We start from the raw sequence: 17,500 nt of genomic DNA on the forward strand, positions 1-17,500 counted from the left end.
TTGTGTTGCCGTATTGCATTGTGTTGTATTGTGTTGCATTGTAATGTATTGCATTAATTCTTGTCACAAGTGATTTCTCTCAGCGTATGAAAGTTGGATTGCTCTGCCCACGGAGACTATGTAACAGCCGTGTAAAACCACTATTGTTATGTCTGGAAATGTCAGTGTTTGTTTTCCTATCAAGCTACATTTTTCCGGTATACAATTTCGCTAGGAACTACCCTCTCGTTGCCGTGGGTTCTTTTACGTGCACTAACTGCATGCTACATACGCGGGGACCTCGGTTTATCGTCTTATTCGAATTACTGGCATCCACACCACCACTTTTGGTCTTTTGGAGGGAGAGAAAATACTAGAGAGCCAGTGTGGGATTCGATCCAGTGGAGTGACGGCCTAGAGGTAACGCGTCCGCCTAGGAAGCGGGAGAATCTGAGCGCGCTGGTTCGAATCATGGCTCAGCCGCCGATATTTTCTCCCCCTCCACTAGACCTTGAGTGGTGGTCTGGACGCTAGTCATTCGGATGAGACGATAAACCGAGGGCCCGTGTGCAGCATGCACTTAGCGCACGTAAAAGAACCTACGGCAACAAAAGGGTTGTTCCTGGCAAAATTCTGTAGAAAAATCCACTTCTATAGGAAAAACAAATAAAACTGCACGCGAGAAAAAAAAAAAAAAAAATGGGTGGCGCTGTGGTGCAGCGACGCGCTCTCCCTGGGGAGAGCAGCCCGAATTTCACACAGAGAAATTTGTTGTGATAAAAAGAAATACAAAATACAAACATGAGTGCTCAGAATCTCTCGCTTCCCAGGCGGACGAGTTATTACTAGGCTTCCACTTGACTGTAGGTATTTGTCTGGTCCCTCGCTCTGTGCGAGTGCTGGTATGAATACATCAATACATGCCTCAGTGGAAGAGAAGGGAGAGAGAGAGGAGGAGGAGAGAGGATGGGAGAGAGAGAGAGAGAGAGAGGAGGGGGAGAGAGAGGAAGAGAGAGGGAGGAGGGGGAGACAGAGGAAGAGAGAGAGAGAGGGGGGGAAGAGAGAGAGGGAGAGAGGTGGGAGAGAGAGAGAGAGAGAGAGAGAGAGAGAGAGAGAGAGAGAGAGAGAGAAATAGTGAAAGTGAAACAGTAGCAGTCCAGCTACAACAACAGCAACAGCAGTACGAACAGTTGTCGTCGTCGTAGTAGTAGTAGTAGCAGCAGTAGAAGTTGTAGTAGCAGTAGTGTACTTTGCGCCTAATCTACTGTATTGACAGGCGAAATAACACACACACACACACACACACACACACACACACGCACGCACGCACACACACACACACACACACACACACACACACACACACTATTCTCCTCCTCCCCATCTCTTCGCCACAACTACCTCCACCCTCCCTCCACTTTCAGGTTCCTTCACCTCAGTCTCTTCTCCCTCCCTCCAACTCCCTCCGTCCCCCACCCTCCCTACCTCCCTCCCTCCACCTCCCCTCCACGCCCCCTCCATACCTCCCTCCCTCCACCTCCCCTCCACGCCCCCTCCACCCTCCCTCCCTCCACCTCCCCTCCACGCCCCCTCCACCCTCCCTCCCTCCACCTCCCCTCCACGCCCCCTCCCTCCCTCCACCTCCCCTCCACGCCCCTCCACCCTCCCTCCCTCCACCTCCCCTCCACGCCCCCTCCAACCTCCCTCCCTCCACCTCCCCTCCACGCCCCCTCCAACCTCCCTCCCTCCCTCCACCTCCCCTCCACGCCCCCTCCAACCTCCCTCCCCCCACCTCCCCTCCACGCCCCCTCCAACCTCCCTCCCTCCACCTCCCCTCCACGCCCCCTCCAACCTCCCTCCCTCCACCTCCCCTCCACGCCCCCTCCAACCTCCCTCCCTCCACCTCCCCTCCACGCCCCCTCCAACCTCCCTCCCCCCACCTCCCCTCCACGCCCCCTCCCTCCCTCCACCTCCCCTCCACGCCCCCTCCAACCTCCCTCCCTCCACCTCCTCTCCACGCCCCCTCCCTCCCTCCACCTCCCCTCCACGCCCCATCCACCCTCCCTCCCTCCACCTCCCCTCCACGCCCCATCCAACCTCCCTCCCTCCACCTCCCCTCCACGCCCCACCCAACCTCCCTCCCTCCACCACCCCTCCACGCCCCCTCCAACCTCCCTCCCTCCACCTCCCCTCCACGCCCCATCCAACCTCCCTCCCTCCACCTCCCCTCCACGCCCCCTCCAACCTCCCTCCCTCCACCTCCCCTCCACGGTCCATCCTACCTCCCTCCCTCCACCTCCCCTCCACGCCCCCTCCAACCTCCCTCCCTCCACCTCCCCTCCACGCCCCACCCAACCTCCCTCCCCTCCACGCCCCCTCCAACCTCCCTCCCTCAACCTCCCCTCCACGCCCCACCCAACCTCCCTCCCCTCCACGCCCCCTCCAACCTCCCTCCCTCAACCTCCCCTCCACGCCCCACCCAACCTCCCTCCCCTCCACGCCCCCTCCAACCTCCCTCCCTCAACCTCCCCTCCACGCCCCACCCAACCTCCCTCCCCTCCACGTCCCCTCCAACCTCCCTCCCTCAACCTCCCCTCCACGCTCCATCCAACCTCCCTCCCCTCCACGCCCCCTCCAACCTCCCTCCCTCAACCCTCCCTCCAACCCACTCCCTCCCTCCAACCCCCTCCCCCTCCCTCCACCACACTCCCTCCCTCCCACAATCTAACCCACTCCCTCATCCACCCTCCCTCCCTCCACACTCCCTCCCTCCAACCCCCCCCCCTCCCTCCCCCACCTTCCCTTCAACCCACTACCTCCCTCCAACCCCTCCTCCCTCCACCCTCCCTCCAACACCCTCCCTCCATCCTCCCTCCACCCTCCAACCAACCCCCTCCACCCTACCTCCCTCCACCCTCCCTCCACCCCTCCACCCCCCTCCATCCACCTCCCTGCACCCCCCTCCCTCCAACCCCTCCCTCCCTCCTCCCTCCCTCTACTCTACCTCCCCCTCCACCCCTCCCTTCCTATCTCCCTCCCTCTACCCCCCTCCACCCCCCACCCCCCGCCTCCAGATCCCATCACCTCAGTCTCTTCTATCACACACCCGCTCCACCCTTCCCCCCACCCTCTCTCCCTCCCTCCACCCTCCCTCGAAAAACTGAAACAAAGGTTTAACAATCGTCAGTGAATGATGACGTTGCTTACCATGTTCGATTTAACCTCTTCAGCTAAAGTAACCAGTACAGATCGGCTTATCTAGATCTTCATTACTTCACGGACTGATTTATCTCTTACTTCACAGACTGACTTATCAGTCTGAGAAAATAGCTGGGAGGCTGGATTTGCCCGCGTTCTCGTGAGCTGTGGTATTTTAAGGTCGCGGGTTTCATCATCTTGTGGCAGAGATAAAGGCAGTCTCAGTGTTCGCTGCCGTTTTGGCACGTCTGATTATCGTTTCCATTTTTGTCTCCATTTCCATTTCGATAAGATCAGTTATGAACTTTTCAAACGAACGATGTGTGTGTGTGTGTGTGTGTGTGTGTGTGTGTGTGTGTGTGTGTGTGTGTGTGTGTGTGTGTGTGTGTGTGTGTGTGTGTGTGTGTGTCTGTCTCTGTGTGTGTGTGTGACAGACAGACAGACAGACAGTGGCGGAGAGAACAAAGGAGAGAGAGAGAGAGAGAGAGAGAGAGAGAGAGAATTGTTGAGTGAAAACAATGTTATTCATTATCGCTTATTTCCCCCTCACCAGTTTGGATACAAAGTGTTGACAAACAGTTCATGCGTAGCGAGTTCATCATGCTAGAAACGATTCTTTAATTAACTTAACTGTATGAATGCATTACCTCCAAAGAATGTAACTTTGGTTTGCTTAAAAGAAAAAAATAGAGTGTTCTATATGATTCCACGTTACTGGAATTATAGTGGTACATACAACCACCCACCATTTTGCATTGTCTTTGTGGAATGTAACTGCGTTTTGCTGAACCCTCCCCCCCAAAAAAAACCCAAACAGAACAAAACAAAAAAACCCTACAAACACTCACTCTTCTAATGTCACAACCTTTTTTCATAAAAAACAACAACAATAAACAAACAAACAAACAAAAAACCCCGAAAAAACCCCACCACCACCACCACCACCGCCACCTACAACAACAACTAAAACAACGTCTTCTACTACGATGGTTACACGAAACTGGATAAAAAGTAGTCACCCCCCCCCCCCTTTCCTCCCCCTAACCCCATTTGACTCCTCCCCTTCATTTACATATGTACATGTCCTCAGCGGCGCGAGGTGAGCGATCAGAGCGGGCGGTGTGAGGACATCCTGTGTGCCCCCGTGCCCCCCACGTGCAAGGTCACCGCCACCAGGGAGCCTGCCCAACTTGTCGGCTCCAATGGCGCCCCCTGCCCCGTCTGCCCCGTCTGCGTCGACTACATCTCCGATCTGCCCTAGTTGCTAGGTCTAGACCTAGCTAGATAGCCATCCAGGACATTGAGTTAACAAGGGAGATCATAATTATGTAGGAGTTACATCAGTTATTTACGTCTGTGTGTGTGTGTCGGTGTGACGAATTTCCGTTTCCAGTCCAACAATTTTGTTGTCGAGATTTCAGTGACAGAGGAAACGGAAGTGTAGTGCACGGACAGAGATCTATAGAATCCATCTATTGTGGTGTTGTCTGGTTTGACGGGAGATGACAGGAGACTTAGTTGGTTAGTTAGTTACCTGGCTATTGATGTATTTATTTGTTCAATAGTTTCGTTGTTGTTGTGGGATATCATATTACATATAAGGGAAAAAAAAAAAAGGAATTGTCAAATGTCCATTTTATTTTTTGTTGAATTACGAATGTTGAAAGGAGAACCGTGCACTTCTCTTTGTGATTGTGTCAATATTTTCATTCTTATGCATGGAACAGTAGCCTATTATTGATCTCATGGCTACCATTACATGCAGCCATATAACGTGTGTGTTGACCGAAGAAAAAGGAAATGTGTTGCATCATGATCAGAAAATGCCACACTATCTGAAGAAATAAGTTATATCAACTGTGCTTAATTTCTACTGCCCGGAATCACGTTGTATTGGAATCCTGCATTATTTGTCTTGAAGGAAGAGAACATATCTCATTTCTATGTGTCTGTTATTGATCATCAAGTATCAAGGCTAATACGCTTGTATTAGACGTTATTTGTATTGACCAACGAAAAACAAAGCGTCCTTTTTGTTGGTTACGGTTTCATTTATTATTTATTTCAACAAGGAAGAAGGGAATGGTGTGTGTGTGTGTGTGTGCGTGCGCGCGCGCGCGTCAGTGTAGTCCGAGTCAGCGATGTGTGTGTGTGTGTGTGAATAATGGAGAGAGAGAGAGAGAGAGAGAGAGAGAGAGAGAGAGAGAGAGAGAGATGTAGTTAAAATCATGTTGTTCATTATTTGGTGTCTGGACTCGTGGAAAAAAACTGTAACATAATGAAAATATTTCACACACACACACACACACACACACACACACAGAGACACACCCACCACACACACACACACACACACACCTCTTACCCACATACCCATCCTCCACACCCCCCGTCCAACACAAACCAACAACATGACCACGCCTGATGTCTTTAATGTACCATTCGGAAACAATAATCATTTCCAAACAATTGCAGTCAAAAGAAGACCAGAAAAAACAAAAACAAAAAAACAACAACAACAAAAGTCACTGCAGCCATCAACTACGCCCTAAAGCATTCTTTTCGTCGACACTATAACTAATGAAATTTAAGCGTCAGCTGATGCTATGTCACACACTCACTCCTGCACTTCTGCTTATAAAATCAAATGAAACAAAAATCAAGTTTTTAATCACCGACACCCCCACCCCTTACTCCACCATCCCACTCTGCTTTACTTTTACCCCCCTCCCCCCCTCCAAAAAACCCAACAACAACAAAAAACAAAAACAAAAATAAAACAAAGGCAGAAAAGAAAGTACACAGCATGCTAGTTAACATTTTACCAATCGTATTTCAGTCTCTGATTTTCTGGTTGTATTTTACTTTGTTTCAGTTTCAGTTTCACTTTCTCAAGGAGGCGTCACTGCGTTCGGACAAATCCATACACGCTACACCACATCTGTTGAGCAGATGCCTGACCAGCAGCATAACCCAACGCGCTTAGTCAGGCCTTGAGTGCATGCTTACATATTTGTGTACTTATGAAAGTGGATTTCATTTTACGTAATTTCGCCAGAGGACAACACTCTCGTTGCCATGGGTTCTTTTTCAGTGCGCCAAGTGCGTGCTGCACACGGGACCTAGGTTTATCGTCTCATCCGAAAGACTAGACGCTCAGTTTGATTTTCCAGTCAAACTTAGGAGAAAGGGCGAGAGCGGGATTCGAACCCACACCCTCACGGACTCTCTGTATTGGCAGCTGAGCGTCTTAACCATTCTGCCACCTTCCTCCTCTTCCACCTTTACTTTGTATGATAAAGAATCGAATAATCGATTAGACAAATACATAAACATAAAGAACAAACAATAATACAATAATATAGACGAGTAAATATCTAAATGGGTAATAAATAGATATAAAATCAATAGATAGATAGATAGATAGATAGATAGATAGATAATTGATTATAAGAATAAATAAATACCGCGCCCCTCTCTCCGAACTAACCGAACCAAACAAAGAAAACAGTTCTCCACTAGATCTCCACAAAAATCAGCTCAGTGCTAAAACACGCATCCACACACACACACACACACACACACAAGAAAACCATAGTGCATAAACAAGAAAACATATCCAGACAACTCGTCAGAATTTCACTTTCAGTGACTACTTTGAAAACGCCGACCAAGCCCAAGAGACTGTATGTATGACACAGACAATCAACGACCGACATCAAAGCATACTCAATAATCCCCATACACGAAACTGGGTTGAATATACCCATATAAAAAAAAAAAAGGCACAGCGTGAATGTATATTTTTTGTTTTGCATATTCAATCAACATCGTGCATCAAAACAGCATGGACAGCAGAACAAACGCTACAACTGAACCAAAAGCGCTTCAGTCAACAAGCGACTAACAAAGAAACAAACAACTGCGAGTAGATAAAAAAAAAAGAAGTTAACTGTTGTATATATGACAGATTTGTAACGTTGCCTCAGGTATGAGAAGAGAAACTACTACTCTCCCCCTCTCTGCCCCTCTCGGTATATATGCACGTATATTTTACACAATAAAAGAAAAAAAATCACCTTTCTCAGAGATTTATTTTGCAAGGGAGTTAAATCCAGTTTTCTAAAAGATAGGACAACTCTGTAAAAAAAAAAAAAAATCACCTTTCTCAGCGATTTATTTTGCAAGGGAGTTAAATCTAGTCTTCTAAAAGATAGGACAACTCAGTGCGATGTGTAAACATATGCCTTCAATAATTTTTAATTGATGCAGGCATCCGAGGGTGTTTCTCTCTTTCTTTCTTTCTCTCGCTCTCTTTTTCCCGAGACTGCATTATGGACTAAACCAGCTCATAGTGAACTCAATGGTTACGTGCATAGTCTGGGTCCAGATCAGCCAATCTCGTTGTCTCGTCTCTCTTCAGTCGCACGCTCCGCCGTGGGTCACACACACACACACACACACACACACACACACACACACACACACACAGAGTATTACCCCCCAAAACTGAAATATCGTCCAAGTTCACACAGATACGACATTGGTGAATAGAATAGGGGGGAGGGGGGGGGGGGGGGAGAGGGGAGGGGGAAAGGGGGGGGGGGGAGACTGAGAAAGAAACTTTGGGTATCTGGATCAGTCCTAATTAACATATTTTGGAGGGGAGAGAAATGAGAGAGGCAGAGGAGAGGAGTGAAGAAGGAGAAGAAGTAGGAGAGAGAGAGAGAGAGAGAGAGAGAGGGGCGGGGGGAGGCAAAACATTGCAGAAGAGAAAGAACAGTGAACGTGCAAGGACTTTGCTTCAATCGGAAAAAAAGAGAACACAAAACAGCTCAGTTTACCCACAGTGTATCAAGCACAAATGGTGCTCTCCTGATCATGGTTTAGGGAAAAGAAGACTAAGGAGGAAGAAGAAGACTGAAGAAGAAGACTGCAGAAGAAGGAGAAGAAGAAACGCATTTCTATGCACAAAACAGGCATTAAACAATAAACGTAAGTTAATTAGCAGAAACAAAATCAGGGTGTTTGGATGCAATCAATCTTTTTGGCAGTTTAATCGACTAAATTCTTCTTCAGTCCTTGCGTTCACAGACCGACTAAAAGAATGCTGCGTCAACAAGAAAAGACAACCTATTTGGAATAAAAAAAGGAAAGTATAGTAGAATCATTTCCTTTCATACGTGACACGGAACTGGAGTGAGTGCTCAGCGTTGAGAATTTTTCTCCCCCCAGAGTCGGTGTTAGTTCAGTAGACTTAGGAACATGATAACATTCTTCATGGTAAGCAAACTTAGCGCTGCTAAGATGTTTCATACAGCACGGCCCAGGCCTGTATCATGCTCTTTCTGGACACACAGGACTGGTTTGAACAGATAGAAGAAAGGATTTCATATTCGCCTGTGCAAATAATGTGAACGCCCCCACCCCCGCCCCTCCCCCAACAACAACAAAAAACATGGAGGTTTCTAGCCCTGATATATCTGGCTGTGTGGGGGCTATAGGTTAAGCAACAATGAGACACAGAAATTTACATGTACAAAATTATTAAAAAAAAAGAAGAAAAAAAAAGGAAAGAATTTCTTCCCGTACCGACAGAGTCAACCAAAAGTCTATGAATAAAGCTAACTACGCTTCAAACCCACACACTCACAGTCCCTCGCTCAGCACCGACGTCAGTGAAAGGCTAGCTACCCAGATCCCCTACACAAGTCTAACTCTGCTCAGCAGCAGCAGCAGCGGCAGGTCGTTTGGTGACGTCCCCATGGGCCTCTTCCCCACCCTGTTTGGAACTGACCGCCTGGGTGCCGTTCTCAGGGTGGTGCTCGCTTTCCTCGTCACCGTACATGACGAAGTCCTTGTCCAGGCCGGTGAGGGTGAGGGAGGTGTTCCACAGCTTGTGGCCCACGGTCTTGTCCCGCGCCACGTCGTTCAGCTTCATCACCTGAAACACCGGAAGTAAGAGTGCACTGCAGCTTCGTCACCTGAAACACCGGAAGTAAGAGTGCACTGCAGCTTCGTCACCTGAAACACCGGAAGTAAGAGTGTACTGCAGCTTCGTCACCTGAAACACCGGAAGTAAGAGTGTACTGCAGCTTCGTCACCTGAAACACCGGAAGCAAGAGTGCACTGCAGCTTCATCACCTGAAACACCGGAAGTAAGAGTGTACTGCAGCTTCGTCACCTGAAACACCGGAAGTAAGAGTGTACTGCAGCTTCGTCACCTGAAACACCGGAAGTAAGAGTGTACTGCAGCTTCATCACCTGAAACACCGGAAGTAAGAGTGCACTGCAGCTTCGTCAGCGGTGGTCTGGTCAGAACAAACTAGTACTTCCCAGCACTCAGCTTATATCACATAGTGACACAAGTTTACAGTTGGGCCAAAAGCAAAGTGAGAGCTGTATCATTGTATTGTATTGTATTGTATTGTATTGTATTGTATTGTGTTACTCTTTTTTTTTTTTTTTTGTCACAACAGATTTCTCTGTGTGATATTCGGGCTGCTCTCCCCAGGGAGAACGCGACGCAACACTGCGTGCAGTTTTATTTGTTTATTCCTATCGAAGTGGATTTCTCTACGGAATTTTGCCAGGGACAACCTTTTTGTTGCCGTGGGTTCTTTTCCGTGCGCTAAGTGCTTGCTGCACACGGGACCTCAGTTTATCGTCTCATCCGAATAACTAGTGTCCAGACCACCACTCAAGGTCTAGTGGAGGGGGAGAAAATATTGGCGACTGTACCGTGATTCGAACCAGTGCGCTCAGATTCTCTCGCTTCCTACGCAGACGCATACCTCTAGGCCATCACTCCACTTGTATTGTGTGTGTGTGTGTGTGTGTGTGTGTGTGTGTGTGTGTGTGTGTGTGAATGCATGTGCTGATTCATGTGTTGCATATGTTGTCCTTAGTCCTCTACGCCTCAAGAACTGCGTGATTCGAACCAGTGCGCTCAGATTCTCTCGCTTCTTACGCGGACGCATTACCTTTAGGCCATCACTCCACGACACTACTACGAACACTCAGCTTACATCACAGATTGACATAAGTTTACAGTTAGGCGAACAGCAAAGTGAGAGCTGTATTATGAATGGTTTCTCCACCGCAATGGCAAATCATTTACAGCTTGATCTTTTGTGAAGGACTATGACTCTCAAACTTGGAGACAAATTGCACTGGCTCTCAGTGCTGCAGCTTTGGGGGCTAGTTGGCCTTTGGGAGCCATCCCAAAACTGGCTGTCCTAAAAACCTCTTCGCCGAGAGGGTGTGGATGTAACCTGGGCAAGACACTCTCCACTATAATCAAATTCTAGCCCAGATAGTCAGGACAGCAGCTACCTCCTTTGCTGTTCTAATAGTTATAGTCGGACACGACTGACTATCATACTACTACTACTGGTACTACTACTACTAGTAGATATTACTTATATAGCCCAAACTCCCCATGTAATGGGCTCTAAGTTCCTTACATGAAACAACATGTAATGTACAAATTACTACAATAGTGAATAATAACATACTCGTGCACATGAAAAAAACAACACACTTATACGAGTATCTATACACTGACTAAAGACATTACTACAAATTGCAGGTATGAACAAACACAAACTCTCTCTCTCTCTCTCTCTCTCTCTCTCTCTCTCTCAGCCAGCAGACCCCCCAAAACCCCAATGCGCTCGGCAGACCACAGAGAGAACAGTAATCGACAGATGGGGTGTCAGACTGGTGTCCACCCCAGACAGCCACACCACCCCGCATGACGCCTGCCTCAGTGAGGACAGTGGACAACCACACCACCACACATGACGCCTGCCTCAGTGATGACAGTGAAGTGGACAACCACACCACCACACATGACGCCTACCTCAGTGATGACAGTGGACAACCACACCACCACACATGACGCCTGCCTCAGTGATGACATGACGCCTGCCTCAGTGAGGACAGTGAAGTGGACAACCACACCACCACACATGACGCCTGCCTCAGTGAGGACAGTGAAGTGGACAGCCACACCACCACGCATGACGCCTGTCTCAGTGATGACAGTGAAGTGGACAACCAGCCCATGACACATGACGCCTACCTCAGTGATGACAGTGGACAACCACACCACCACACATGACGCCTGTCTCAGTGATGACAGCGAAGTGGACAACCAGCCCATGACACATGACGCCTACCTCAGTGATGACAGTGGACAACCACACCACCACACATGACGCCTGTCTCAGTGATGACAGCGAAGTGGACAACCAGCCCATGACACATGACGCCTACCTCAGTGATGACAGCGAAGTGGACAACCAGCCCGTGACACATGACGCCTACCTCAGTGATGACAGTGAAGTGGACAACCAGCCCATGACACATGACGCCTGCCTCAATGATGACAGCGAAGTGGACAACCAGCCCATGACACATGTGAAGTGGACAACCAGCCCATGACACATGACGCCTACCTCAGTGATGACAGCGAAGTGGACAACCAGCCCATGACACATGACGCCTACCTCAGTGATGACAGTGAAGTGGACAACCAGCCCATGACACATGACGCCTGCCTCAGTGATGACAGTGAAGTGGACAACCAGCCCATGACACATGACGCCTGCCTCAGTGATGGCAGTGAAGTGGACAACCAGCCCGTGACACATGGACCTTCGCCAAGAACGTCACACGGTCCGTCCACAGCTGTCAGGCTTTCTACGATGCTTCGTTCTCTTCAACACAACTCCCCACTACATAGTGTCCAGCACTGCACGCGATAGTACCCCCAGTCCCCATGACACACCCAGCTACACTGATCAACACCCAACTGAGAACAACTGGTGCAGGTTCCCCAACCCAGACAGATTTCCCTGCACACTCCTCCCCTGTCACTTTGCCCAGCACCGAAACCCGAGAGAACAACTGTCTGACTGTTGTGAAGCAGCTGGATGATTCTTGTACAGATGCTGACCAGATTGAAAGTCAGTCTCCAGCTGGCCGAGGAGGTCAGACCGCAATAGCCAAGTGGTTTAGGCGTTGGACTTTCAATCTGAGGGTCCCGGGTTCGAATCACGGTAACGGCGCCTGGTGGGTAAAGGGTGGAGATTTTTCCGATCTCCCAGGTCAACATATGTATAGACAAGCTAGTGCCTGAACCCCCTTCGTGTGTATACGCACGCAGAAGATCAATTACGCACATTAAAGATCCTGTAACCCATGTCAGCGTTCGGTGGGTTATGGAGACACGGAAATACAAAGCATGCATTAAATGCTAGTAATGGTCACAGTTATGACCGCTGAGCATTAATGGAAGAAGAAGAAGAAGAGACAAGCAGAGCCCCCCTAGAGCCCAACATGAAGTGAAAGCCCATCAACAGAACTGCTCTATGATATCAGAGCCCCCCTAGAACCCAACATAAAGTGAAAGCCCATCAACAGAACTGTTCTATGATATCAGAGCCCCCCTAGAGCCCAACATGAAGTGAAAGCCCATCAACAGAACTGCTCTATGATATCAGAGCCCCCCTAGAACCCAACATGAAGTGAAAGCCCATTAACAGAGCTGTTATATGATATCAGAGACCCCTAGAATCCAACATGAAGTGAAAGCCCATCAACAGAACTGTTCTATGATATCAGAGCCCCCCCTAGACCCCAACATGAAGTGAAAGCCCATCAACAGAACTGTTCTATGATATCAGAGCCCCCCCTAGACCCCAACATGAAGTGAAAGCCCATCAACAGAACTGTTCTATGATATCAGAGACCCCCCCTAGACCCCAACATAAAGTGAAAGCCCATCAACAGAACTGCTATATGATATCAGAGCCCCCCCTAGACCCCAACATAAAGTGAAAGCCCATCAACAGAACTGTTCTATATCAGAGACCCCCCCTAGACCCCAACATGAAGTGAAAGCCCATCAACAGAACTGCTATATGATATCAGAGCCCCCCCTAGACCCCAACATAAAGTGAAAGCCCATCAACAGAACTGCTATATGATATCAGAGCCCCCCCTAGACCCCAACATAAAGTGAAAGCCCATCAACAGAACTGTTCTATATCAGAGACCCCCCCTAGACCCCAACATGAAGTGAAAGCCCATCAACAGAACTGTTCTATGATATGAGAGCTCCCCTAGACCCCAACATGAAGTGAAAGCCCATCAACAGAACTGTTCTATGATATCAGAGACCCCTAGACCCCAACATGAAGTGAAAGCCCATCAACAGAACTGTTCTATGATATCAGAGCTCCCCTAGACCCCAACATGAAGTGAAAGCCCATTAACAGAGCTGTTCTATGATATCAGAGACCCCTAGACCCCAACATGAAGTGAAAGCCCATTAACAGAGCTGTTCTATGATATCAGAGACCCCCCCTAGACCCCAACATGAAGTGAAAGCCCATCAACAGAACTGTTCTATGATATCAGAGCCCCCCCCTAGACCCCAACATAAAGTGAAAGTCCATCAACAGAACTGTTCTATGATATCAGAGACCCCCTAGACCCCAACATGAAGTGAAAGCCCATCAACAGAACTGTTCTATGATATCAGAGACCCCTAGACCCCAACATGAAGTGAAAGCCCATCAACAGAACTGTTCTATGATATCAGAGCCCCCCCTAGACCCCAACATAAAGTGAAAGCCCATCAACAGAACTGTTCTATGATATCAGAGACCCCTAGACCCCAACATGAAGTGAAAGCCCATCAACAGAACTGTTCTATGATATCAGAGACCCCTAGACCCCAACATGAAGTGAAAGCCCATCAACAGAACTGTTCTATGATATCAGAGCCCCCCCTAGACCCCAACATGAAGTGAAAGCCCATCAACAGAACTGTTCTATGATATCAGAGCCCCCCCCTAGACCCCAACATGAAGTGAAAGCCCATCAACAGAACTGTTCTATGATATCAGAGACCCCTAGACCCCAACATGAAGTGAAAGCCCATCAACAGAACTGTTCTATGATATCAGAGCCCCCCCTAGACCCCAACATAAAGTGAAAGCCCATCAACAGAACTGTTCTATGATATCAGAGCCCCCCCCCTAGACCCCAACATAAAGTGAAAGCCCATCAACAGAACTGTTCTATGATATCAGAGACCCCTAGACCCCAACATGAAGTGAAAGCCCATCAACAGAACTGTTCTATGATATCAGAGCCCCCCTAGACCCCAACATAAAGTGAAAGCCCATCAACAGAACTGTTCTATGATATCAGAGACCCCCTAGACCCCAACATGAAGTGAAAGCCCATCAACAGAACTGTTCTATGATATCAGAGACCCCTAGACCCCAACATGAAGTGAAAGCCCATCAACAGAACTGTTCTATGATATCAGAGACCCCTAGACCCCAACATGAAGTGAAAGCCCATCAACAGAACTGTTCTATGATATCAGAGCTCCCCTAGACCCCAACATAAAGTGAAAGCCCATCAACAGAACTGTTCTATGATATCAGAGACCCCTAGACCCCAACATGAAGTGAAAGCCCATCAACAGAACTGTTCTATGATATCAGAGACCCCTAGACCCCAACATGAAGTGAAAGCCCATCAACAGAACTGTTCTATGATATCAGAGCCCCCCCTAGACCCCAACATAAAGTGAAAGCCCATCAACAGAACTGTTCTATGATATCAGAGACCCCTAGACCCCAACATGAAGTGAAAGCCCATCAACAGAACTGTTCTATGATATCAGAGACCCCTAGAACCCAGTGCAGACTGACAGGCAGGAAAACAAAGTCCAGACAGCAGCGTGTGACTGAGTGCTTCCCACGTGTTGGTGTCGGTTCATCACGAACTGATCCAAAGGAAGGCACACTCAATACCTAGGGACTCGGCCCTGCCCGTGTCATGGGTCCCATGTTTCATACGTGTTCTGGTAGTGTGCGAGATATGGACAACCAACACATCTCTTTCCTAACTTGTAACATTGAAGGCGTAGGTATTATCTATCAGCCCGATGTTAGGTCGTTCTTATCTAACTATGACATAATTTTTTCTAACAAAAAAATTTTCAGTTGATTTCCCTCACATCTTTTCCCTTCCTATGGTGTTCATATTTCACCAGCAGTGAGTGTGTCTGATAGCCCTATGTCACGTGTGTCTGGCGGTGTTGTCTTGATGGCTAAAAAAAGAAGAAGTGTTTTCCAGTCTAGTTAAACGTATTACAGTGGAGTGTGATAACTGTGTTGCTCTTAAACTATCTAGAGAACTGATCGGTATGTACATACCTCCAACACAAAGCACTTATTATCTTGAAACAGAAAATGATAACGGAATATATTTACTTGAACATTGTATTCTCGATATTTATGAACATTATGGTGAATTGCCCCTCATACTTATGGGCGATTTTAATGCAAGGACTGGAAATGGAAACCCAAAAGACTTTTCTTTACCTGAATCAGTTCTGTATCATGATGATGATGACGAATATGATAATGACCTGGAAGAAAATACCAACGAAAATCTAAAGACTGTACCACAAACGACTTTGGCCGTTATTTGTTGAAACTATGTGAACAGTTCTCATTTTGATATTAAATGGTCTTACTGCGGGTGACAAACATGGCGAATATACATATATTAGACATAATGGTGCGAGTGTAACTGAGTACTTTTGGATGTCCAGATGTATTTTTGAATGTGCCTTAAACTTACAAATCATCCCTAAAGTTGAATCAAAACATTTGCCGTTAGAACTTGTATTCAATGCCAAAAGACAAACAGCAAATGTCCGTTACAAGGTCAAAAAATGTATAATTGAACGATATGTGTGGAATCCGGATAAAACAAACGATTTCGTCCAGGCGCTTGGACCAAATGATTTTCTACTCGTCCTAGACCGAGCCATGAGCTTTTTGGATAGCGACATGGCCTAGTCATTCAAATGTTCCAGTTCCAGTTAGAGTTCTCCCCCTTTATTTTTTTTCTATATTTTCATTGATGGCATTGAAGCAATTGTCGCTTGTCATGAAATAAAATCTGGACTTGATTTGACACCCACTCACACAAACGCATCCCCACCCCCACCCCCCACAAACATATACACCTACCCACACCTCTACACCCACCCCCACCCACACCCCCCACCCACCCCCACCCACACACCCACACCGCCCCCCACACCCCCGAACACCCCCCCACCACCCCCACCCACTCACACACCCCACCCCAACCACACCCCACACCCCCCCACAACCCCCACCCACACCCACCCACACCCACACCCCCACACATCCACACACCCCCGAACACCCCCACCCCCCCACCCACACACCCACACCCACACCTCTTCCCCTTCCTCACCTTGAAATTGGCGAACAGTCATGAAAATAAAATCTTGACCTGACACCCCTACACACGCACCCCCCCCTCCCCCAACACCCTCTCCTCCCCCCCTCCCACACACTCTACACACCCCTTCCCTCCCCCAGACACAATGCTCACCTTGCAGTTGGCGAACAGTTTCCCGGAGAAGTCCCGAAGACCATCGGCCACAGCACAGTACACAATGCTCTGACAGCCCTCCTCCGCAGACTTGAACAGCACTCGGGCCATGCCGCGCAAAACGTTGCCGTACATGCCCGGGAAGTTCCGTAGCAGGTCCGTGCAGCACGCGCCTGATAACACACACACACACACACACACGTCACCAGTTTATTTAGTTATTTGTTTATCTATTTATTCATTTGATAGGGAACCGGAAGTTACGTAACAGGTCCGTGTATGCAGCACGCGCCTGAAACCACACCACGCACCATGCACGTGACCAATTCTAGTAGTCATTTATTTATTTATCTAGTCATCTATTTATTTATTTGTATATTTATTCATTTATTCATTTGATAGGGAACCGGAAGTTACATAACAGGGCCGCCGTGCACCACGCGCCTCAAACTACAACCAGCTACTCACGTGACCAGTTTTTAATCATTTCTTCAGTTGATAGGAAACCGGAAGCTACGTAACAGGGCCGTGCAGCACGCGACTGAAACCACACCACAGGTCACCAGTTGTCAGTGTCTTGTTTTACATGACATCATTATCTGTCTATCTATCTATCTATCTATCTATCTATAGACAGGGAGGTTAAGTAACCAATTCGTGTAACACTGCACCAGACCGCACGTGACCAACTTTCAAGAAATAGATAAAAATAGATGAATAAAAAACAAACAAAAAACAACAACAAATAAATAATTCATTTGAGACCCCCTCTTTCCCTTACACACACACACACACACACACACACGCAAATTGTAAGCATGCACTCAAGGCCTGACTAAATGCGTTGGGTTATGCTGTT

General features: G+C 48.1%; 1 protein-coding gene and 1 long non-coding RNA gene across 3 annotated transcripts in view; one reads left to right on the plus strand and one right to left on the minus strand.

The window, feature by feature from the left end:
* Positions 1 to 5,122, plus strand: part of LOC143302185 (uncharacterized) — a 9,829-nt gene extending 4,707 nt beyond the window's left edge. The window contains exon 2 of the long non-coding RNA XR_013057901.1: positions 4,268 to 5,122. This is a non-coding gene — a long non-coding RNA (uncharacterized LOC143302185). The remainder of the gene's footprint in view (positions 1 to 4,267) is intronic.
* A 471-nt stretch (positions 5,123 to 5,593) lies between these two features.
* LOC143302192 (retinol dehydrogenase 12-like) overlaps positions 5,594 to 17,500 on the minus strand; it is a 77,194-nt gene continuing 65,287 nt past the window's right edge. Inside the window, exons 5-7 of one of the 2 annotated variants that reach the window (XR_013057903.1) lie at positions 16,642 to 16,814; positions 7,341 to 9,121; positions 5,594 to 7,256 (exon numbers count right to left, since the gene is read on the minus strand). Coding sequence is in view for 1 of the 2 variants with exons in the window: in XM_076616748.1 (XP_076472863.1) it covers positions 8,891 to 9,121; positions 16,642 to 16,814 (404 nt within the window). In the remaining variant the exon portion in view is untranslated. Of the gene's footprint in view, positions 9,122 to 16,641; positions 16,815 to 17,500 lie in introns of both variants that reach the window. The other variant, XM_076616748.1, reaches the window with a different exon arrangement.

This window comes from Babylonia areolata, chromosome 29 (assembly GCF_041734735.1).
Source record: "Babylonia areolata isolate BAREFJ2019XMU chromosome 29, ASM4173473v1, whole genome shotgun sequence".
In the NCBI taxonomy this organism is placed as follows: Eukaryota; Metazoa; Mollusca; class Gastropoda; order Neogastropoda; family Buccinidae; genus Babylonia; species Babylonia areolata.